The following is a 23,179-nucleotide window of genomic DNA, read 5'->3' as shown; positions in this document are numbered from 1 at the left end:
TTATAAAGTCGCGCGCTTGCGCCGGCGCCGGCGCAAGCGCAGTAGCGACGCTCGATTTCGTCTTCCCGCTCGCGCCTTGGCCGTTGTTGAACGATTGACGGGGGTGGCAGGTCTTTTGTGGTTAAGCCTTGCCGGTCGTGAGGTGACGCTCTACGTTTCCTCAGCAGCTCGTACCTGTACGCTGTATTGTTAACATCAGGAGGGGCAACTTGAATCAAATATTGGGGGTTTTTTTGGGGGGGAGGCGCAGGAAAGCCCCGCCCCGCGTAATCGATCACATGACACTCTTTGAATGGCAATGTCCATCAACTTTGGGGGGTCCTGGCCACCTCAAATATTTTATTGGGTGGTCGAGGTCCCCTCAGGCCCTAGGAGTTGGCTATTATTATTATTATTATTATTATTATTATTATTATTATTATTATACCACCCTATACCCGCAGGTCTCAGGGCGGTTGACAGAATAAAATCAAAATATTATTAGCATTAGCATTTGAATTTATCTACCGGCCTATACACAGAGGTCTCAGGGCGGTTGACAGAATAAAATCAAAATACTGTATTATTATTACTTGAATTTATATACCTCCCTATATCCGGAAGTCTCAGGGCGGTTCACAGAATGAAATATTATTATTATTATTATTTGAATTTATATACCTCCCTATACCCGGAGGTCTCAGGGTGGTTCACAGAATAAAATAAAAATATTATTATTATTATTTGGATCTATATACCACCCTTTACCCGGAGGTCTCAGGACAGTTCACAGAATGAAAAATTATTATTATTATTATTATTATTATTATTATAACATATATACCTCCCTATACCCCGAGGTCTCAGGATGGTTCACAGTATAAAATCAAAACATTATTATTATTATTATTATAAATTATAGACCGCCCTTTAGCCAGAGGTCTCAGGGCGGTTCCACAAAATACATAATCAAAATAAAAACAGCAACCCAATAACAATCCCCAGCCCCCAAAAACCTACATTTTAAAAGGGCATAGGATTCCAATCAAATCAACCAAAGGCCTGGTGAAAGAGGACTGTAGAATGCATGGGATTGCATTGTAAGTCAGTCTGCAGTGTGTGACTGGGTACATTTCTTCATGGATACATTGCTGTGTGTTTTGTAGCATTGGGGACATCAGATCCTTGTGAGTATGTAAGTGTACAAACATTGGGCTGGATCCAGATTTAGCTTCTGTGTTGGATCCATTGATATTGCTAAGCTTGACAATAGGTTTTCCATCAGTGGAAAAGGAACGGGTGCAATTTTTGGCATATCCCCTCCAGCCCGCTCCAAAAACTGCTCCAAATGGTTGGGGGACCTTCCAAAACAGATTTCAGGAAATGTGGAACGCAGACCTTCCCTGTTTTCCAGGGACAGTTCTGTATTTACAGAAGCCACCCCGGTTTCTGATTTAACCCCGGAATGTCCCACTTTTCCTTAGAATATCCCTATTTTCATTGGATAAATGTTGGAGGGTATGGAGTCATGTGACCCCTGAGCCAAAGAGATAAGCGACTATACAACAATACTTAAGTTATAACAAGTAACTAAGTAACAGAAGACATCTGAAGGCAGCCCTGTGTTGGCAAGTTTCTAAAAAAAATGTTTTAATGTTTTATTATGTTTTTTATACATGATGGAAACCGCCCTGGGTGGCTAGGGCCACACAGTCAGATGGGCAGGGTATAAATAATAAAATTATTATTAGTAGTAGTATGGAATAGGACGTCCGTATTTTCATCAGAGAAATATGGGAGGGTATGGGGAGGCTGCAGTGGACTGGCAGAAATCACGAAGAAAAGTTTCTCATTCTGGTGGAAATCTTACTGTCAACTGATCGACACTGTTGAATACAAACCAATGTTCCTCATGCAAAATCTTGTGGAAAAGCCCATGCTGCACAATGTTACAATGGAGAAATACATACAAAACAAAACTCACAAACCCAGCAACATGGAACAATTCCCATGTGCATGAGGTGCCTTCTGATGGTGTTGTATGCCACTTTATGTAGCAAGTTTTAGCTCAGGTGTAACTACATAAATTGAGAAAGACTAACCAACCTTTTAATAATAATATAAGAATGTAAGATAATATTGCGGGATGTTTACAAACATTTCACATCTTAGCGTGATGTTGATTTTTAAGCCTGTTACAAGTTGACTAAAATTCAGAAACTGTTTAGCTCATTAGTGTCGTAACACTACAGAGACAGATAAATTAATTTTTGGACTCCCAAGCATATTTTGTACTTGATGAAGTATTAATTACCTTCAAAGAAATTGTTGTTGCTGTAATAGTGGCAGATGTCCTCTTTTTAGAAGAAAGATTTAAAAATCATTTCCCTTAAAATGAGCAAATATTGAAAGTGTGTATAGAATTGCACACTTGTTTGGGATTAGTAAAACCCATTGCATTCAATGGGATTTACTATAAAAGTTTGTCCAGATACGTAGAACGTCCACTGAAATCTGTGAAACTTTCTTCCAAGTGAACATGTTTAGGATTTAATTACCTTTTATGTTCAAGTTTTTTCCCCTCCTGTGATTACACGTTTTACAATGTTGCTAGCTTTTGAGGATAAAAGTTATATAATTTAGCGAGAACAGCTAATTACTGTACAATTCTATACATGTCTACTCAAAAGTAAGTCTTACTGAGGCTTACTCCCAAGTAAGTGTGTATAGGATTGCAACTTCATGGCTATCATAAGATATAACTTGATTAAACTGTGTATTAAGTATTTTAAACATCAAAGATAGTTTGTATCTTTGTCATATTGAAACTTTTGCTTCAATTTTTGCTTGCCCTAAGACAATTATGGAATCAGCCTTGTGAGAATATGGTACAGTAATTTTCTAGTATGTTCTCTTCATTAAAATTCAGTTGGCATTTCCCTGTTCTCTGGCTTAACTGTGGTTTTTGCTGTGCTTTTGTTCCACGTATGAATAGACCTTGTTGAAAGCCAAAGTAGAAGAGCAAACTTTTCAAAGGCAGCATGAATCACTAAGCAGTGAGACTATAACAAAGTGTACGGACAACTTTACTCACAAAACTATTCAAAGTTGAATATTAATTTCTCAGTTTAATGTAAGTATAACAGATTTTAACAACTGGTAAATATGTGGTTAAGTTTTAGTAATCGGTATACTCCATAATTATTCTAAGTGAGTTGGGGGGATAAGTAAAATGGATAAGTTGCATTTATATAACAACAAACTATTTTGTCATGTCATCAAGTACTGTATGCAGTGTGTTTTTAATGCAATCCTGTACATTTAATGGGACTTACTCCCATCGGAGTATGTATAGGATTGTTGTCATAATTGTGCTTATTTCCCATTCTGTTGATAATTATGCAGAAGTGAATGTTAGGAAACTGTATTTTTTATATATAAATTATTCAAGCTCTTTATAAAAAGTAGAAGTTGTTAAATGGTTTGGGTATATTGAATTATACTCATTTAATGTGTTGTATGGATGCTGGCCTATATGAAATAGTAAGTATAATTGTTGATTTGTTTGCACATTGGGGTTGCTAAACATGAATAGAATGTAGAGTACAGAATTGTGCACTAATTTGAAAATAGTTATTCACTGTGCAATCCTATTATACCCATTTAACTCAGTGGGACTTCTGAGTAGACATACATAGGACTGTGTGGTGATTAAAATTGTCTTCAGTATTTAATAATTCACAATTCAGTCTGTTTTACTGTCTTGGAATGGAGTTTCGAGTATGAAAATAGTTAGGAACACAGCTTAATAATGTGATCCTAGCCATGTTAATGTGAAAGTTTTGTAGAAATATGTAACTCAAAGCATACATTGAAGTAAAAAAGAATGTTCTTAGCTCAAGATCCCCGAACAAATATAGAAACAATGTAAGTTTATTGGGAGCTCCAAATTCAGAAATAAAAGGAAAATTTATTTTCACTTTAAAGCACCATGACCAAGGAGGAATCTTACAGGGAAGAATTTAGTTATGACAGAATGCCAACCTTGGAGCGTGGAAAACAAGAGAATGGAAATTATGTTCCAGATATTAAATCAAGCGACCTTCAACTATCAAAGAGGTTTCATCCATGTTTTAGTTATAAAACATGGATATATTCTTTGCTGATGGGGGTAAGTATGAAATGTTATCCCGGCCTGGTCAGGGCTAAATAGGTAAGGTTGTACTGGGCAAATATAGTAGGTTAATTTTTATTACATTATTACCCATGTCATTAAATCTGTTTGAAGTTGGAAAGTTTTGATTTTCTAAAAGTAGTATTTACTGGAATTAAGTCCCACCAGTGCCAGCCTAATAATATGGCAAAATGAAGCAATTGTCACAGAGGGCAGGGTCAAAGGTAAAGGATCCATGGATGGTTATGTCCAGTCAAAGGTGATTATGGGGTGCAGCACTCATCTCGCTTTTCAGGACGAGGGTGCTAGCGTTTGTCCACAGACAGCTTTCTGGGTCATGTGGCCAGCATTACTAAACAGCTTCTGGCACAATGGAACACCATGATTGAAACCAGAGCGCACGGAAATGCTGTTTACCTTCCCGCCACAGTGGTACCTATTTATCTACTTGCACTGGCGTGCTTTCAAACTTCTAGGTTGGCAGGAGCTGGGACAGAGCAACGGGAGCTCACCTGTTGCGGATATTCAAACCGCCGACCTTCTGATCGGCAAGCCCAAGAGCCTCAGTGGTTTAGACCACAGCACCACCTTTGTCTGGTGCCAGCCCAATAATATGGCAAAATGACAGAATTGCCATAGAGGGCTGGTGCGGGGCATGACAAACTGGGGCTCTCCAGGCTACGTTCTCATTAACCTCTTGCCTGTCCAGCCAGGTGGTGAGGGCAGGCTCTCTTCTGCCCTTTCCACTACTCCTCTCTGCCTCCTCTCCTCTTGCTCCAAGAAAAGGATAAAAGGGTCCTTCTGCAGAATGAGACCCTCTTGGCAGGATGACCAGGAGAGTGCCATTTAGGTCCCTTCCAACCTAGCACAAAAAGAGCTTTTAAACATTCTGCCTTGCTTGCCTTTAACTTCTGGAATTTCAACCAGTTGGTCTTCAACCACATATGGTTAAAATTGCACGAGCTAAATGCAGTGGCGTAGCGTGGGGGGTGCCAGGGGTGCCAGCCGCACCGGGCGCAACATCTGGGGGGGGCGCGAGTCCAGAGGGAAGGGACAAGTTCCTTCCTCCGCCGGGCTCCCCGCCGCCACCGCCAGCCTTGTGCCCTAGCGCGCGCGCCCCCCGCCGTCGCTGTGGCTGCGCTCCGCTCCCTGCTCGCAGGAGGAGCAGCCGCTGCAGCAGCGCCGACGCCGCCACCGACGCCTGGCCGGGCACGGGCAGCCTCTGCACCCTGCCGCCGCCGCCATCCCCTCAGCCCAGCCACAGGCGGCGGCTGCTTCTGCCTCCATCCTCCTCCGGGCAAGCAGCGTTGTTGCGCGGCAGCGCCAGCGGCAACTCACGGGTTGGGGGGGGCGCAAATTACTTGCCTTGCCCCGGGTTAGGGGGCGCAAATTACTTGCGTTGCCCCGGGTGCTGACAACTCACGCTACGCCGCTGGCTAAATGTGCATAAGATGTGATCGGATTGTATTTTAAATTGTGCAGGTAGCATAAATTCAAGGTTTTCAAAACCTTTCCAACCGATATGGACTATGCATGTATAAACCACACGAATGACTATAATGTACAATGGTTACCACTGAAATACCATTCCTTAGCTTGACTTTTTTGTTTTTGTAGTTTGTTTGTTTTCTGAGTGTGTTAATTTTATTATAGTTCGTAGTTTTATAACTGGCATTGCTAAGTGTCTAAGTATACATAGGTTGCAATCCTATATATACTCACCTAGAAGTTAATTCCACCCAGTTTTTGGCACTTGGTGTGTTTTGAAGCATGTGATGAATTTGTAACATGTATGAAGTGTTAGGGGAGGAGTGGTACCTCTGGTGGGTCACACATCATGCTCCTGAGGTAGCGTAGGTGCCATCTCGTGCTGAAGGTTGTGGGTGCCTGCAACAAAGGGCTTCAGCTTTGCCCATTGACTCAGAGGGCATATATTATTGTGGGTGCTGAAGTTTGCTCTAGTGTGAGGTAGTTTGCCCAGCTTTGGTCCCCAACCTGCAGTCAGCTCTCACCCATGGCTCCTAGAAGCTGTCAGCATGTGACAGCAGCCACACCCCAGGAAACAGCTTTGACTGGCCGGCCAAACCAGGTGAAGGTAGCCGACGGGTATCAAAGCCTCGGTGAGTTAGGGACTTACCCTGCATGCGAAGACAGGCTCTAGCAGTTTAAGCGAATGAGACCAGTAGTGGGTCCAGTGGTCAAAAAAGTAGAAGGTAGAAGGAAGTGAGGGGCAGATGGGCCCCGCAAGACGAATGCCTCGCAAGACGGAAAACTCGCTAGACGAAAGAGTTTTCCGTTTTGGAGGTGCTTCGCAAAACGAATTTCCTATGGGCTTGCTTCGCAAGATGACAATGTCTTGCGAGTTCCTGCTGGTTTTTTCCCTTTCCAGTGGCATAGCGTGGGTTGTCAGCACCCGGGGCAAGGCAAGTAATTTGCGCCCCCTAACCCGTGGATTTGCGCCCCCAACCCGTGGATTTGCGCCCCCTAACCCTAACCCCAGATGTTGCGCCCGGTGCGGCCGGCCCCCCTGCACCCCCCACGCTACGCCACTGTTCCTTTCCCCCCTTTTTCTAAGCCGCTAAGCTGCTTATCAGCTGATCCGATCAGCAGATAAGCCGCTAAAAGCCGCTAATAGCGCTAATCCGCTAATCCGTCAATGGGCTTGCTTCGCAAGACGAAAAAACTGCTAGACGAAGAGAATCACAGAACGGATTCTTTTCGTCTTGCGAGGCACCACTCGTCTTGCGAGGCACAGACTTCCCATCTGGGAAGTCAGCCTGGGAGAAGGAAAACTCTGATCCCAAACCTCTGCTGTTTTGCGGGATATCATTAGGAGAAGAAAAGTCCAAGGAATAAACCCAATACCAGCTGGTGGCAAACATGTCAGCGAGGTCGAGAGGGAGGGCGAGTCTTGTTGTTTGGGCAACCCAGGACCTCCATGGGAGGTCAGCTAACACTGCGGTTTGACTTCACCCCCAGAGGTTGAGATAGACGGATGCCAACAACAACATGACAATAAAAGTGAAAAATATAGTTCCTGATACTTCTTGGGAATACTGTGGCTATAATAATTTAAATAATATAATATGCTTGCTTATTAACAGAAAATGTTAGGCACTGAAGCTGCTAGCACACGGTAGTTGCAAAATAAATGTATAGTAGTATCAGTAACAGAAACTCCTGAGGATTTCCCCTGAGTACTGTACTTTGTTTAACAAGAACTACTAAAAAATACTTAGAATGCTTCACTGCATAGCCACAAGATGTAGACAAGCTGTCTTTGCTGAGAAGTTTCATTGTTTTGTTAAGCATGCCTGCCAAGAAAGGAGCTTATTTTCTTTAGTTAACTTTAATTTACTGCTTTAGTAAGATTTTCTTTTTCCTAAATTGTTGCTGCGAGTGACAGCTAACTGACATCTTTTGCTGAATTCTTGCTGTCAGTAGAGGAAGCATCATAAAGAGTTCCACTTATTTTTATGAACATACTGAGCAATTTTAGTCTATTCAAAGACAATGATTCCAGCTAAAATATATAGACTCTACAACACTGAGATTCCCAAAGATTGCTCATGCTTGGGAATAAAATATACGATAAGGAAGAGAGATGAGAAGCATTAGAAAAGGCCGAAAGAAAGAATTACACAGAGACTAAGGGTGCTTTCAGGTGACCTGTTTAGCCGGCATTTATCCTGCATTGTTTGTAGGGAAATTAGACAATGTTGGCTTAGACAAAGAACATTCACTCTAATTTGTTTGCAGGGAGGCTAGACGAGGTGGTGTCAAAATGTTATCACACACTTTCCATTGCATTTTCCTTATCATATCACAAAAGTCTGATCTTTTGGGGAAAACAAGTCTGTTGTGCAAGACCTCCCAGTCACCTATAATTGGGCAAGCAGAATTTACTTGCATGTGATTGAATCCCACTCCAAAATAACAACAGTCTGGAACTATCCAAATAAACTGTTTGGAGTAATAAGCATTATTACTCTTACCTCTACGTTCGGTGAGATTAGGAGTGAGCAGAGGACTTGCACACCCCTTCCCATTGTGTGAAGAAGGTAGCAGCTGAATTTCTGTGGCATTTCCCAACATTGCAGACTCAGGGAAAATCCCGCTTTCAAATAAATGTAGGCTCTCCCAGTGCAACATTACTCTATATAGTGAGGGGTAACTGATGAATGAGGTATACCCAATATTTACTTTCGTTCTCACCATACATAGAGGTGAGTAGAAATATATTGTACAAAAAGGCCAAAGATGCAAAAGGGAGGCCAGTGGGAAAGAACATTGTGGAGGCACTAAAACTCTTTAAGTATGAAGAGTCCTACTTAAATCCTCTCTGAGGACTGTATAAAGTGACGTGTGAAATAAACATTTTATTCAAGGATTCCCAACTTGTAGGGTAGAACTATATGAAACAGTATGGACGCAACTTGCTCACATTTAACTTGTGTGCATTCAGCTTTACATGCTTGGCTTTATTTTTAATTTAAAAAGGGGCAGACATACAGTGGGGGGGGGGGGAGAATTCTGGCAATCTCACCCGCCATTGCTAGGGTTGCCATACGGACATAGCCAGAATACTGCAGTCAGAAGCAGTGTCTGGGTGGAAATCGCAAAAATGTCTGGGGAAATCTGAATGTATGGCAACCCATGTCGGCAGAGTCGTTTTGGGTGATTTCCCTAAAAAATAGCTCAAAAAACTTCCTTTTTCCTTTACTTTTGCGATTTAGCCATAAGAGCTCAACAACTTTGTGCCCAGATTTTCACTTTTTGAAATATGGCAACCCTAGCCATTGCACCCAATGTGTTTTGACTATACACAATTTTGGCTTTAGGTGCAATGCCTGGAATGTAAGTTGTGGTCTATATGGCCTCGGCCCAGTATACATGAAGGAGCGTCTCCATCCCCATCATTCTGCCCGGACACTGAGGTCCAACTCTGAGGGCCTTCTGGAGGTTCCCTCCCTGCGATAAGTGAGGTTACAGGGAACTAGGCAGAGGGCCTCATCGGGAGTTGCACCCGCCCTGTGGAACGCCCTCCCATCAGATGTCAAGGAAATAAACAACTACCTGACTTTTAGAAGACATCTGAGGGCAGTCCTGTTTAGGGAAGTTTTAAATGTTTGATGTTTTATTGTGTTTTTAATATTCTGTTGGGAGCCACCCAGAGTGGCTGGGGAAATCCAGCCAGATGGGTGGGGTATAAATAATAAATTATTATTATTATTATTATTATTATTATTATTATTATTATTATTATTATTTACTGCACATGTAGTTTTGGGTTGTGAATTTAGAGCAAAGAAGTGGTTATGGGGTGGGGGAGATGAGAGGGCCTCAACTCTCTGCTTCTTTACATCAAGTTTCTCAAGTTTTTCCCCTGTCTCCCATATGGATCTAAACTGATATTTGACATTCTATTAAAATCCTCAGATGTAGCATGTAAAAGCAAATTGGGATGAAGTGTGTACAATTTGGAGAGCAGGAGTAGCAAATCAGGCAACGTTAACCACCCCCTCCCTCTCACTTCCTGAAGTTGCTTTTCCCCAGGTTTTTTTTACATTCAAAGTGTCTGTGCACAATCACACAGAGCAAGTGCTTGTTTGTGTGAATCTTCTCACAAATCCAATGTATTTATTGATATCTATTTTTATTTAGTTAAATACGAACACTTCCTAAATTGTTACTCTTTTATATTGTTGCCAAGTCATTGCATAATAGTTCTAGAACTTAGCAGCAAGACAACATGTTCTTTTGACTTATAAAGATCTTTTGATGTTTGGTTTCAGTATCATTAACACAGAGAAACAATTGTTAATGGTTCTAGTATTTTCATTTTTGAAAAGAACTGCCAATTCTCATGAAGTTGCTTAACTATATAATTTATGCTAATAAAGTAATGTAATTTCTTCATTTCAGACTTGCATCCTTGTTACCTCTGGATTTTCACTTTATTTGGGGAACGTTTTTCCATCTGAAATGGATTACTTGCGCTGTGCAGCAGGTTCAGTAAGCATTCCTTTTAATTTCTGTGGCTGTCTAGAAATATAAATTAGAAATATAATTCAATTTTCTTATTTTCATTATGCTTCAAAAGCCTTATCTCAGATATACCACTTGATCCAGAATTAAACTGCTAACACGTGCTCTCTTTAGATAATTCCTCACTCTTGATTTCAGAGAAATTGTTTGCTTTGACATAATTGGCAGCATCTTGCCAATTAAACACTTGGTTTCCCCCCCTTCTGCTTTATAATAGCAGAAGCAATGTTTAGTTATTGTGTGTTATTTATATTCAAATAAACAATGTAATGAAACATCACATGAGCAAATATCAGGGGCACAGAGAATCCTATAAATTTCCTTCTCTCTCAGGATATATTTGTAAGCATGAAGCTGGGGTTGTGTAAGTATCTTTTATCTCTGGATGATGTCTTTTGAGTTTTGTTCTTAGTGTGTTCTCGTGTGCACACACACAAAAGGCTCTGATTCAGTTAAATTAGTTATGACACCAATGGGACTTGAGTGAGTTATGTCCAACTGATTCTCTTAGCTACAGTGGAAGTTTAAAAACCCAGTCCTATGCATTCTATCCTTTCTTACTGCAACATGGAAGACATTGACTTTATCAATTCATGTATATGAAGATTGCCAATGAGCAATTGACGTTTAATCTTGTGGACCGCCCTAAAATCTTCAGATGAAGAACAGCATATAAGTATTATGAATAGTAATAACAAAGGTCCGTATAGTTAAAGCTATGGTTTTCGCAGTAGTGATGTGACAGCTGGACCATAAAGAAGGCTGATCGCCGAAGTATTGATGCTTTTGAATTATGGTGCTGGAGGAGACTCTTGAGAGTCCCATGGACTGCAAGAAGATCAAACCTATCCATTCTTAAGGAAATCAGCCTTGAGTCCTCACTGGAAGGACAGATCCTGAAGCAGAAGCTCCAATACTCTGGCCACCTCATGAGAAGAGAAAAGACTCCCTGGAAAAGACCCTGATGTTGGGAAAGATGGAGGGCACAAGGAGAAGGGGACGACAGAGGACGAGATGGTTGGACAGTGTTCTCAAAGCTATGAACATGAGTTTGACCAAACTGTGGGAGCCAGTGGAAGACAGGAGTGCCTGGTGTGCTCTGGTCCATGGGGTCACGAAGAGTCAGACACAACTAAACGACTAAACTGCTGTTTGATTTTAAGTCAGTGGTCCTCTCTCATATGCTAAAGCCCTTGGGAACATCTTAAGTAGATCTTTGGATTGTGACTCTAATCTTTATCACAGTAAGTTTATGTTTAGGGCAGTAGTGGTAGGTAATCTGCAGCCTAATTTCAAAAGCCCTCTGCAAGTTCAGACTTGCCAGAAGAGAGTAGGGAGGAAGAGACAGAAAAAGTGGGTTTCAGAAAGAGAAAAAACAAACAAAAATTTAGCCTGAAAGATAATGGATTTGCCTATATTATCCAAAAGCTTTATGGGTGAGATGGGGCTTTTGTTGTGATTCACATAGGCAAAGTATGTCTATTCTATACTCAGTGGGAAATTTTATTATTCATGAAATTCTAGTTTAGTTTGTAAATTGTACTCTTAATTTTCATTAATTTCTCTCCAGTGTATTCCCTCAGCAGCTGTGAGTTTTGCCATAGCCCGAAACAAAGTTAATGTGGTAAGTACTTTATAAGCTTGGAATGACTGTTAACACTTAATTTCTTTAATTAAAGCAAAAATGAAATATTCTTAATGTGTGTGTGTTGTTTTTTGTTTTTGTTTTTACAGATACCCAATTTCCAGATGCTGTTTGTTTCTACATTTGCTATTACAACAACATGTTTAGTTTGGTTTGGATGCAAACTTGTCTTGAACCCTACAGCAGTAAATGTGAGTTCTTAACAATAAAGATTAATTCTATAATTAGTTTATTTGATATTGAGTTTGCTTATTTTGTTCATTGTATATATATAATCTTTCAAAAAGTTAATCAGACACTACTTAGGCACTATTTCATAATTTGCTGCTTTTGTTTTTAAATCTGAAGAGACTTTATAGGAAAATACTTTTAATGTTTTAATGCTGGCATGTGTTTGGGCATTTCATTTTCGCTTCTTTTCTTGCTATATTATTATTGGTTCTTAAAGTTCAAGCAACAAATGATCAGACATATCAAACAGATTGCCAGCAATTCTCATTCTCAAAACTCTAGGTATAAAAAATTGAGCGAGCTGTTCTAGGCCTGATTCAAAAGTTGCATTTGCATTATGCTAGCCATTGAAAAACCATAACTGTGTTGATCCTGTTCCACATGGAAGGTGTGTGTGAAATGGTTCCCTATATGGTTCATCCAGTTTTAAGTATGCCAATGCAAAGCCCCTGTTTAGAGGGGCTAAACTAGAATGGTTAGCCAAACTTCATGAGAAGCCACAACGATGGTGCCCCCATGGTTCCATTTTTCATTGCAAGTGCTCCATTGCAAAGCTCATGCTCTGGATCGGACCGAGTGACATTATAGTAATTATGTAGATAAGTTTATGTTAATCTAATTTTTTAAAATACATTTTACGCACAGATAAATTTCAACTTGATTCTCCTCATTCTACTGGAAATTTTCATGGCAACTACTGTAATAATTTCAGCAAGGTTTAACGAGGAGTGCTGCAGGAGGAAGAAAGTAAGTTTTTCCTTAAATATTTCTAAAATAGCCTAAAGGCTCTCTACAATCTCTGCTTCATATTTGCATACTGCCTCAGAAACATAGCCACTGTGATTCTGTCATATACCTATGATATCAAATGCCTGTGTACTACTGAATATTGGGGGTTTTGGGGTGTATTTATGCTGGGGAATAACTCCTTTTTTCTGTATTTTATATGAGCATTACAGATTTCATATAAACATCTTTCTGGCAGTGAGATCAGGAGCTTCCTTTTTCCTTTCCGATAGAACATGCTACTTTCAAAGATTATCAGTCCAATGCAATCCCACTTTGTACTGGGCTCGGTGGTGGTAAATTGGACAGAGATACTCTTCTGTCTAGTCTTGCCAGTCTTCACTGTGAAGTAATGCCAGCATTATTCTGCTGGCATGGAGCTTCCTGTCTGGCTCACCAAATGGGGCATGGAGGGACTGAGCCATCCCAAGCCAGCCTCATTGTTGTCACGTGATGGCGTTGGGCCTGATTGCTGCACCAGCTCCAGGCTGATGCCCCAACTTTTGCGCATGTAGGTACATGCAGCAAGGATGTGGATGTAATTGTGACTCTGCCATTTAGTTAAGCCCTACCGGGCAGCAGCCAAGGTTTACGTTGCATCCTAAATCAATATCCACATTGTAACGTCTACAAGTACAGAAAATCTATCTTTGCTGTAGCAATTTTCTTGTGAATACACTGGGCCTGTATAGTTATGTATAGTTCAGACAGTCCAACATCTCCATATGATGTATTATCTATAGCAGTGATGTCCAAACCTTTTTCAAAGAGGGCCAGATTTGATGAAGTGAAGGGCCATGAGGGCTGACCAAAGGGCCAACAGGGGCCGGATTAAACCGACCAGCGGGTCGGATTAGGCCCCCGAAATGGACTTTGGATGTGCCTGGTCTATAGCTTTGCTAGCATATTAACCCATGTAGATATATAAAAATTACAGAACACAAGGAAACGGGGAGCTACAAAATGAAACAGCCTTATTTCACCTTAAAAACTAACAAAACTTGCTTGCAGTAGAAGAGTAAGACTAAAATTCTCAAACAATGTATTCTATCTAGCTAATCTTAGGTAGTTGAATGATTTTTCCTCCCTTAGCACAATATGCGTACATGAGAAAAGAGAACTGAAAGCTGTGTCGGTGTTAGCACAAGGTGTTGCACAATTTCTTGGACAAGGTCTTTCACAACATCTCAGGATGCACACTTGAACTCCTTGTTGTGCCTAGTTTGCTGCTAGCTATTGCTTAACAGTTTGCAGAACAGTGCAGCTGCCAGAATTTCTTTCATTGCACTATCTCTGGAACTAATCCCCTATCTATGTAATCCTCCCTCTGAGCAAGTTGTTTTATGAATGGTATTGACATTTCAGCTGCAGTACATCAGCATGAGTGGGTCATGTTAATGAACAGGCATATTTGTGTACATATACGTACATGTGTAGATATGTAGATGGATAGATTTGTATATCTTGACAGGGAGAGAGGGAGAAATTATGCTGGTATGTCTTGTATTTTAGTATTTTATGCACACAGATGGAAGCAGCAGGAGGAAAAGGTCCTTTTCACATAAAACACACACAGCTATGTGTGTTATGGGTTGCATGAGTTCAAACATGAATTCCCTTTTAAGTTTTTAAACATAAAGTCGTAAGTTACCAAGTTGTAAGTACTTTCAATCTGTGGGTAGCTTCTACACTCAGATGACTAATGCTTGGTTAATAGTTTATTTACTCTGATCATCTTTTCCCCCCTTTTAGACGACAATGTATGATAGTGCGATCACATTGAATAATGTCAGCTTTCCAGCACGGATCCTAAAATCCTATTCAGTAAGAGATCTTTGTTTTATCAGTCTCTAAGAATCTGCTATGAATTATATATAATTTTATATAATATATTTTTATTATATAAAAATCCCAAGCAAATTCTCCTTCTTTTTTAGGTAATTGAAGTGATTATTGGAATTTCTGCTGTGTTTGGAGGAATAATAGCTTTGAATATGGATGTGCTAGTCTCAGGGCCATATCTTTCAGTAACTTTCTTTTGGATTTTAGTGGCTGTAAGTATCACATCATTGAATATAACATTTTATAAACTGTTGTTCACTTTGATGAATAACAGGTTTTTAAATGTACCATCAGTGTCTTATACATATATATTAGGAACAGTCTACTTATTCTTGTAAAACTGTCACACTTTATTATTAACAGCATTTGTACACCTTTAAGTAACAACATTCTGTACAGATAAGAAAGGCTGGTACTCTTGACCAGCATTCAACCAACTTGCTTCATCTACACAATGATTTCTGCTTGTGCAGTGGACTTTCCCCCTCCTCTTCCTGTGTGCATCTCTCCCCAAATCTGTTCTGGAGGGCTGGGAGAACCCCCAGAACAGATTTAGGGTATGCAGGCAGGGAGGAGAGAGAGGAAAAGGTTCCATTGCACAAGTGGAAATCCTTGTGCTGAGAGTATGAATCAGTTGGAAGACCACATGGTGTCTTAATTTACAGGACTATTTGGAAAAGAGCCCAGGTCCTTTGTAGTCAGGCATATTAAGGAGGGGGAAAAAGAACTAGATTCAGAAAGGTGTGTGATCTAGTGATCTAGCAAAAATCAAGGAATATGAATCAGAAAAAAGAACAGATAGCTTAACAAGAGATTCTAGCATTTATCCAGGCTCTGTTTCCTTAGAATGAAGGCCGTTGGTTATTTAGAATAGTGGTCTTATTTACACATATATACAACCTGAGTACAAGATGGAGGGACTCACTTCATTAACAGTCTAACACAAAGGCTAGCTCTTTGCTTCTTGTTCTCCTTCGCACAAGGTGAAGTGGCATTCAGTCAGGGGGGGGGGCTTATTCCCTCCTCCCAGAAGCAGCATTAATTAGCATTAACTTGTTTCTATCGCATTATGGCTAACTATTTAGACACGTTAAAAATGTATTTACAAGTCTGGCAATGACCATTAACTTAAAAGAAACTAGTTTGATCAGTTCAGCAGTTACTTCCAGTGTAGACCATGTCTTACAGATACAAAATTATAGGTTTGGTTGGGACCCACTGGCATCATCCAAACCAATCCTTCAATCCTATATACATACAACATATTGGTGCAGATAAGAGTTTGAGATGGTATATCACATTCGAGCTATAATCAAATGCCGACTTTTCTAGTCCCATTGAATACAGCTGGACATACAGTGGTGCCTCGCAAGACGAAATTAATCCGTTCCGCGAGTCTCTTCGTCTAGCGGTTTTTTCGTCTTGCGAAGCAACCCTATTAGCGGATTAGCGCTATTAGCGGTTTAGCTTCTATTAAAGGCTTAGCGGATTAGCGGCTAAAAGGCTATTAGCGGCTTAGCAGTTTAGAAAGGGGGGGGAGCGAAAAAAAATGGAACACTCGCAAGACGTTTTCGTCTTGCAGAGCAAGCCCATAGGGGAAATCGTCTTGCGAAGCAGCTCAAAAACGGAAAACCCTTTCGTCTAGCGGGTTTTCCATCTTGCGAGGCATTCATCTTGCGGGGCACCACTGTACCACTGAATAAATGTGCACTGGGTTACTCTTTGAATCAGTTAGGTCTGGCCAAGTTTGCTAGTACTCCAGAGGAGGGAGTCAGTCAGAGATTCTGTTGGAGTGAATCCTGCCTCAAGCAACAGCAAGAATATGTTGCCTACTTGGTGGTGTCCTAGTGCCCTTTTCCTTCCTATAAAGCAACAAGAAATCATTGGAAGTGCAGTTGGGGTAATCAGTATATTTGCTAATAGGCACTGCTCAACCAAAATACATCCTGATTGGTCCTGAACATTTTCTCATATTTAGTTTCTTTTTAGTGTTTTCCCAGTGCCATTGCAAGTCATGTTGCCGCTGAATATCCAAGCAAATGCTTGGTAAGTATATTATTAAAACAGTCTGGTGGAAGTACTTCAATAAACTGATGCAATCATAAATGCTATGGTGAAAATAGGTCCAGTAGAACTTTCTGAAAACTGAACAGCAGCTAGACTGATTTAACATTTCTGCCATTTCAAATCTCTTCCTTTGGGCCAGAGAGTGATGATATTTTTTTACACAGTTTATGAAGGAGGCATAATGGAATCATTATCTTCTGGGTGTACAGTGATGCCTTAGTGATCTCCCAAAAATTGGCTTTATAGATGTTTGTTTCTTCAAAAACTGATTGGATAGGAAATTAATAGTGGGTCAAAATGCTCTGTACTACGTCCAAAAACATTGCAATCCTTATTTATTGCACTTTGATGCTCTCCATTCCATCCAAAATGTTACCATCTGCTACATTAGCTACATAAAGCATAGTGAGAATTCTTTACTGGCTCACATACAGTATCAAACTTTATGATCTTTTCTTTCACCTGCTCTGTTTTTTTGGCTTTTTCATACATAGTTACTGCATTTTTCGCCCTATAAGACGCACTTTCCCCCCTCCAAAAATGAAGGGGAAATGTGTGTGCGGCTTATGGGGCGAATGCAGACTCCTTGGCTTTAGCGATAGCAACGCGAAGCCTCCGAAGCAGCGCTTCCCCCATCGCCAGCCCCAGAGGGTGGGGGGCAGTGGGAAGGCGTGCGACGCCTTGCCGCTATTCTCCAACCCGGCTTCGAGGCTGGCGGTGGGGAAAGCAGCGCTTCCCTCATCGGCAGCCCCAGAGGATGGGGGGCAGCGGGAAGGCGCACAACGCCTTGCCGCTACTCTCCAACCCTCCTTTGGGCTTTTGCGGGAGATGGGGGAATTACCCCACCTCCCGCAAAAGCAGGCAAAAGCCATGCACTCTTTAAAGGGGCTCCGCGGCTTCTGCTGGCTTTTCTAGGAGGGGGGGAATTTCCCCCACCTCCTAGAAAAGCCCGCAGGAGCCGCACACCCTTTAAAGAGCGCGCCGCTCTTGGGGGCTTTTCCCCAAGGAGGGAGAAGGGACTGACTGGCCGTTTCAGTCCCTTCTCCCTCCTGGTCGAAAAGCCCGCAGGAGTCACGTGGGGCTCCTGTGGGCTTTTGTGGGAGGTGGGGGAATTCCGCCACCTCCCGCAAAAGCAGGGAGAAAGTCTTGGAGTAGCGCACAGGCTGCGTGCAGCCTGTCCACTGCTCCCAGAGCTGTGGGGGGGGGGAATCATATTTTCCCCCTTGATTTCCCCCCCCTGAAAACTAGGTGCGTCCTATGGGCCGATGCATCCTATAGGGCGAAAAATACTGTATATCTCTCCCTATGCTGTGATGCATTTCAAAGCTGGAGAGTCTGTAAGCATTTAATAGTGTAATGCTATGTATGTCTACTCAAAAATAAGCTCCATTGGTTTCAATGGTACTTCCTAGTAGGTGTGCTTAGGAATGCAGTCTAAGTATATCTGTAATCACTTTTGGTTCCAGCTGCATGTGTAATGTTTTACTCTCCTTTCCCCCCATATCTGTTTTGTTGTCTTTCTCCCTTATTCACAATTATCCAAAGCACCACACAAATGGAACACAGCATGCAGTTCTTTAGAAGGGACTGGGCCTTTGTCTGGATGTTACGAATACCTTGGGTGCTCTGAATACACACTTATTAATATGAGTTCTAAAATATTCATCATTGTAAATACTTCATACTCCTCATTCACTTTTCCAGGGACTAAGCTTACATTTTTGAATTTCGTTTTATGAATAAATTGCAACAAACTTCATTTATGCAAGCTTGCTCAGAGACACAAGAATACATACATGAATCTTTTTAATTAATAACAAATCTCTATCTAATCACAATTCTATGTTTAATTTTAGGTAGAAGTCCTGATTGCCATAAGCAGTGTTACATCTCCATTATTATTCACAGCTTCAGGATACTTGTCCTTCAGTATCATGCGAATTGTTGACATCTTTAAAAACTATCCACCAACAGTTAAAGTATGTATTGCTTTTGAATTACCAAGCAGACAATCAATGTATCTTGTCAGTGTATTGTGACCAAGGCCACAATGTTCCGTACAAACTACTGCTTTCTATTCTAAATAGTCCTAACGTTTATAAATGCTGTGATTCAGGTTTTTTTATGTGTGACTTTGGAACACGTAGGGAGAGAAGTAGGAGTATTGTGTTGTGTGCAAGCAGGATTGCTTTGGAAGCTGAGAAATTGTGAGCCATGATCAGGAGCCAAAGGGAAGCAAGATCAGAGAGGGATTGTAGCATATTTAAATTACCTATACATTATTTGGCTGCATTCTTACAGTTTACCATAGCATGCTGGCTAAGTAAAAGCTAGTGAATGTATGTAATATTTTCCCCCTGTGATATCACTTGTGCAATTTCTAGTTCTTGAGATGTTTTAGAGATGCTTATCAGTTGATTGAAATCTGTTTATCTGTTGCTTGCAAATTTGCATCTTGCCAAGAACGTCAGTTTCAGGAAATAATTTCAGTCATACTGTAAAGCATGACAGGTTTGTTCTTGCGAGGTATGATTACTTAATGTGCTGTGGTAACGGAATGTGCTGGGACTCCCAACCACAGATGTCCAAAACAAAGGTCTCAGCCATTTTAAAACACGAGATACAGAAGCATAGGGTACATGGCCTTTCCCCAAGGTATTATGCTACTACTACTGTTTGAGTTTATACACTGTCCTTATTCTTGTACACATTGTAATGCATAAATTATTATTTCTTGTGCACTATAAGAGGTGGGGAAGTATAAACTACAACTTTAGTTCCTATAATATCAGGAGATTATTTGCCAATTTATACCCAGTGTTAGCAATTATTTAAAGTAAGTCTATGCAGTATATAAGGAGTACAGCAGATCTGCCATAATGTTTTGTGGTTTTCCCATAATTTCCCTAATGACTATAAGACATATACAAAATGTGTCCCACAGTTGCTGCTTGCTGGGAGGGAGAATTGGAAGGCGATAGTGGTACCTAGGTTCTCAAACTTAATCCGTTCCAGAATTCCGTTCCAAAACCAAGGCGCGCTTTCCTATAGAAAGTAATGCAAAACAGATTAATCCATTCCAGACTTTTGAAAACAACCCCTAAAACAGCAACTTAACATGAATTTTGCTATCTAACAAGACCATTGATCCATAAAATGAAAACAATAAACAATGTACTGCAGGCACACAATCAATCAGTAGCTGAACTGGGTTCCACACAGTCACAAAAACACAAAAAAAATGAGCCGCAAAAACAAAAACACAAAATAAATAGCAAAAACAGACAGACCTCAGCGTAACATTCAAAATGGAAGTGTGGCACTCAAATCGGAAGCATAACACTCAAAACGGACCACGTTCGGCTTCTGAAAAAAGTTCGCAAACCGGAACACCTACTTCCGTATTTGCAGTGTTTGAGTTCCAAGTTGTTTGAGTACCAAGGCATTTGAGAACCAAGGTACTACTGTAGAGAGGTTAGCACTGTGCAGAAGCACTGAATTGGCTCTGCCATATTATGTCAACCCCCCTTTCCCTCCTGGTTAGTGGGCAATGAATCTTGCCGAGAGGCTCCTTACCAATTACTTGAGTCCTGAGTGGGAACAAGTGCTGATCATAGCCCTTAGAGACTTCATAGGAGTTGGCATTGGGTGGGCACAGAGAGAAGGAGGAATAAGTAAAAATCTGTTTTCTTATAAGTCAAACTATGGAAAAACTTTGTAAATCTATTTCCTTTTGCATTCACATAAAAAGCAAATATACACACTTGAATGTGGTATGCCTGGGCATTCACACTTTATATTGGAAAACTCATCCTAATAAATGGTGACAAAATATTCCACTGGCTCCCAAACCAGGACAGAATGGCCTTTAAGGATATAGAAGTTTGATATTGGAAGTAAGGGGAAACCAGAGCATTGCAGGTGCCTCCAGTAAATGTGGCCTTTGGAGGCACAAAAGTGTGTAACAGTTAGCATACCTAAAGGCTAAAGCCTTTTCTATGTGTGTATTTATTTTTTTAGCAGTCTTACGACGTGCTCCTCCTGCTTCTAATGCTGATGCTGTTAATTCAAGCTTTCCTGACTACTGGCACTGTCATATTGTGTGTAAGCTTCAAGGCAAAAATGAAGATGCGGGACTCAGTGTGGGCTGTGCCACAGATGAACAAACAAGAGTACAAAACAACAGAGGTGAGGGATAATTTCATTTTAAAATTGGTTTAATCATGGAATGTTGCTGATCATTTCGGTTTCATTGCCAGCACCCATCACAGTTCTTCTTTTAAATACAGATTTGTTTGTAAGTGAATGTTATATTGACATGGCTAAGTGTGAACGAGCAAATATGTGGGTTCCTAAACTGCAGATTTTGCCTACAGTGCTCCTACTGGAACTAAGCCATGCTGTCTGGAACTAAGCCATGGTTTGGCTTTGTGTTACTTCCAGACCCAGGCTCATAGTTCCAGGCAAACCACAAGCTGTAACTAAGTTTGTTCTTGGTTTACCACTTATGCTTAATCTAGGGAAAGGACCTGATTCAGATTGGGACTGCAGTAAAGTGGGAGGGGGGGAATGTTTTAAGTTTTTCCTCCAATGCCATTTTCTCAATGAAAATTTCCCCCTGAAATGGCTAAATGCCCCCAAAGAGAAACTGCTACGTGCATCCAAAGCTGCGTGGGCAAATAGCAGTGGGGGGGGCATTTTTGGTGAAGAAAATGGCATGAAGGAAGGGGTTAGATCTCTCTTACCCTGCACTGCAGTCCCAATCTGGATTAGGCATCTTCACTGTTACTAGGTAAAGGGACCCCTGACCATTAGGTCCAGTCGTGGCGGACTCTGGGGTTGCGGCGCTCATCTCGCTTTATTGGCTGAGGGAGCCGGCGTACAGCCTCCAGGTCATGTGACCAGCATGACTAAGCCGCTTCTGGCGAACCAGAGCAGCGCACGGAAACAGCGTTTACCTTCCCGCCGGAGCGGTACCTATTTATCTACTTGCACTTTGACGTGCTTTCGAACTGCTAGGTTGGCAGGAGCAGGGACCGAACAACAGGAGCTCACCCCATCGCAGGGATTCAAACCGCCGACCTTCTGATCGGCAAGTTCTAGGCTCTGTGGTTTAACCCACAGTGCCACCTGTGTCCCTTCACTGTTACTACTTTCTTATAAAAATGCAAGACGTGGAAATGTGATCACACATCTGATGATTTACCCTTAGTCTGGATTCTTCCATTCTAATTTGTCAATAACAGTGTTTGAATTTATTTATTTTTTGTAGGTTTCCAATAACAGCATGAAGGATTTCGACAAAGAGAAGGCTTGGAAAGCTGTTGTAGTGCAAATGGCCCAGTAATCTGGATTTAGGAAACTGAAGCAGGAAAATTGCTGGAATAAGGGCATGCTAGCCTTTGCATTTTCAAGTGTTATGGGCATAGTCACAAACATCATGACAGCCCTACTGACCACTTCCCTGTGGTTTCCAAATAGTAGAATTTAGTCAGAATGTTAGCACTATGCAATCTTCCTTTAAAACCTCTCTCATGCCTTTCTAATAACTTAGAAATTAGCATAGCTTCAGGTTTGCAACACAACTTGTTTCAACAGAGTGTGTCTTTCATTTTAGAGTACTAGCATCTTAATTGCAAACCGACTCTACAACCAGAAACTGCCAATTAGAAATTAAGTCCATCTGAACAGCTAAACATAAGTAACTGTGTGGTAGGTCTTGCTTATTGCAAGAGAACTAATATAACTGCTGGTATTCAGTTGATGTTAACAGACACATTTATAAAGTTACAAATGCGTGTCATCGTTGATGCTTTTGCTTATAAACTTCACTTTTGTAGGAGTTAAGTCCTTAAGAATTGCATATTACTTTTGTATAAAATAAACATCTTTATCACAAGTCGGTTCTAGGTGTACATTGTTGTTGATTGATGCAAAATGGGAGAAATACCCTTTATAATGAATGTGTGTATTGTCATGCATACAAAGGCACATTATTCACATGGTGACCAGGCGACTTGCTGGGAGATGAGCAGTTTTGCCCCTCTGCATCATTGCCCCTATAAGGGTGAATGTCAACCATCATTGATGGGGTGTGTGGAGTAATAAAGTATACTCATAGATACTACTCAAGTGGGCTACACCTGTTCCCCAAACCTGGTGCCTAGTGTGTGTGTTGGGGGGGGGGAGTTTTTCCTGGTAAAATTGCAGCTGGTTTACTTTGTACTACAGTTTTCAGTGGGAGCCTGAGAACTAAGTCTGCTACTCTTTGCATAGCCCTTTCTCTAATCTGCTCTGAGTACTGCTCCTTTGTTTGATGCCAGAATATTAGGGAGGTTTAGAAATGCTACAGAGACACAGAATACTTGGGCTATAAAGTATATATCAAAGGATGAGAATGCTGGGAT

At 41.1% G+C, this 23,179-nt stretch overlaps 1 protein-coding gene across 3 annotated transcripts; it reads left to right on the top strand.

Annotated features, from left to right (window-relative positions):
- Positions 1–24: 24 nt before the first annotated feature.
- MLC1 (modulator of VRAC current 1) lies at positions 25–22,671 on the top strand. 3 transcript variants are annotated; one of them, XM_082242475.1, is made up of 13 exons: positions 25–142; positions 2,975–3,112; positions 3,967–4,150; positions 10,079–10,168; positions 11,772–11,825; positions 11,936–12,037; positions 12,723–12,824; positions 14,616–14,687; positions 14,801–14,917; positions 16,695–16,751; positions 18,629–18,751; positions 20,793–20,960; positions 22,045–22,671. In XM_082242475.1, the coding sequence occupies exons 3-13, from the start codon at positions 3,971–3,973 to the stop codon at positions 22,117–22,119; spliced, it is 1,140 nt and encodes a 379-aa protein (XP_082098601.1). In that variant the 5' UTR covers positions 25–142; positions 2,975–3,112; positions 3,967–3,970; the 3' UTR covers positions 22,120–22,671. The 3 variants fall into 3 exon arrangements, with proteins under 3 accessions (XP_082098601.1, XP_082098600.1, XP_082098602.1); XM_082242474.1 differs by having other exon boundaries at positions 31–176; XM_082242476.1 differs by lacking the exon at positions 25–142 and adding an exon at positions 1,059–1,079.
- The last annotated feature ends 508 nt before the right edge of the window (positions 22,672–23,179 follow it).

This window comes from Podarcis vaucheri (genome assembly GCF_965113315.1).
Source record: "Podarcis vaucheri genome assembly, contig: SUPER_10_unloc_1, whole genome shotgun sequence".
Taxonomy (NCBI): Eukaryota; Metazoa; Chordata; class Lepidosauria; order Squamata; family Lacertidae; genus Podarcis; species Podarcis vaucheri.
Note: the sequence above shows the minus strand (reverse complement) of the source record. Positions and strands in the feature narration are given on the sequence as shown.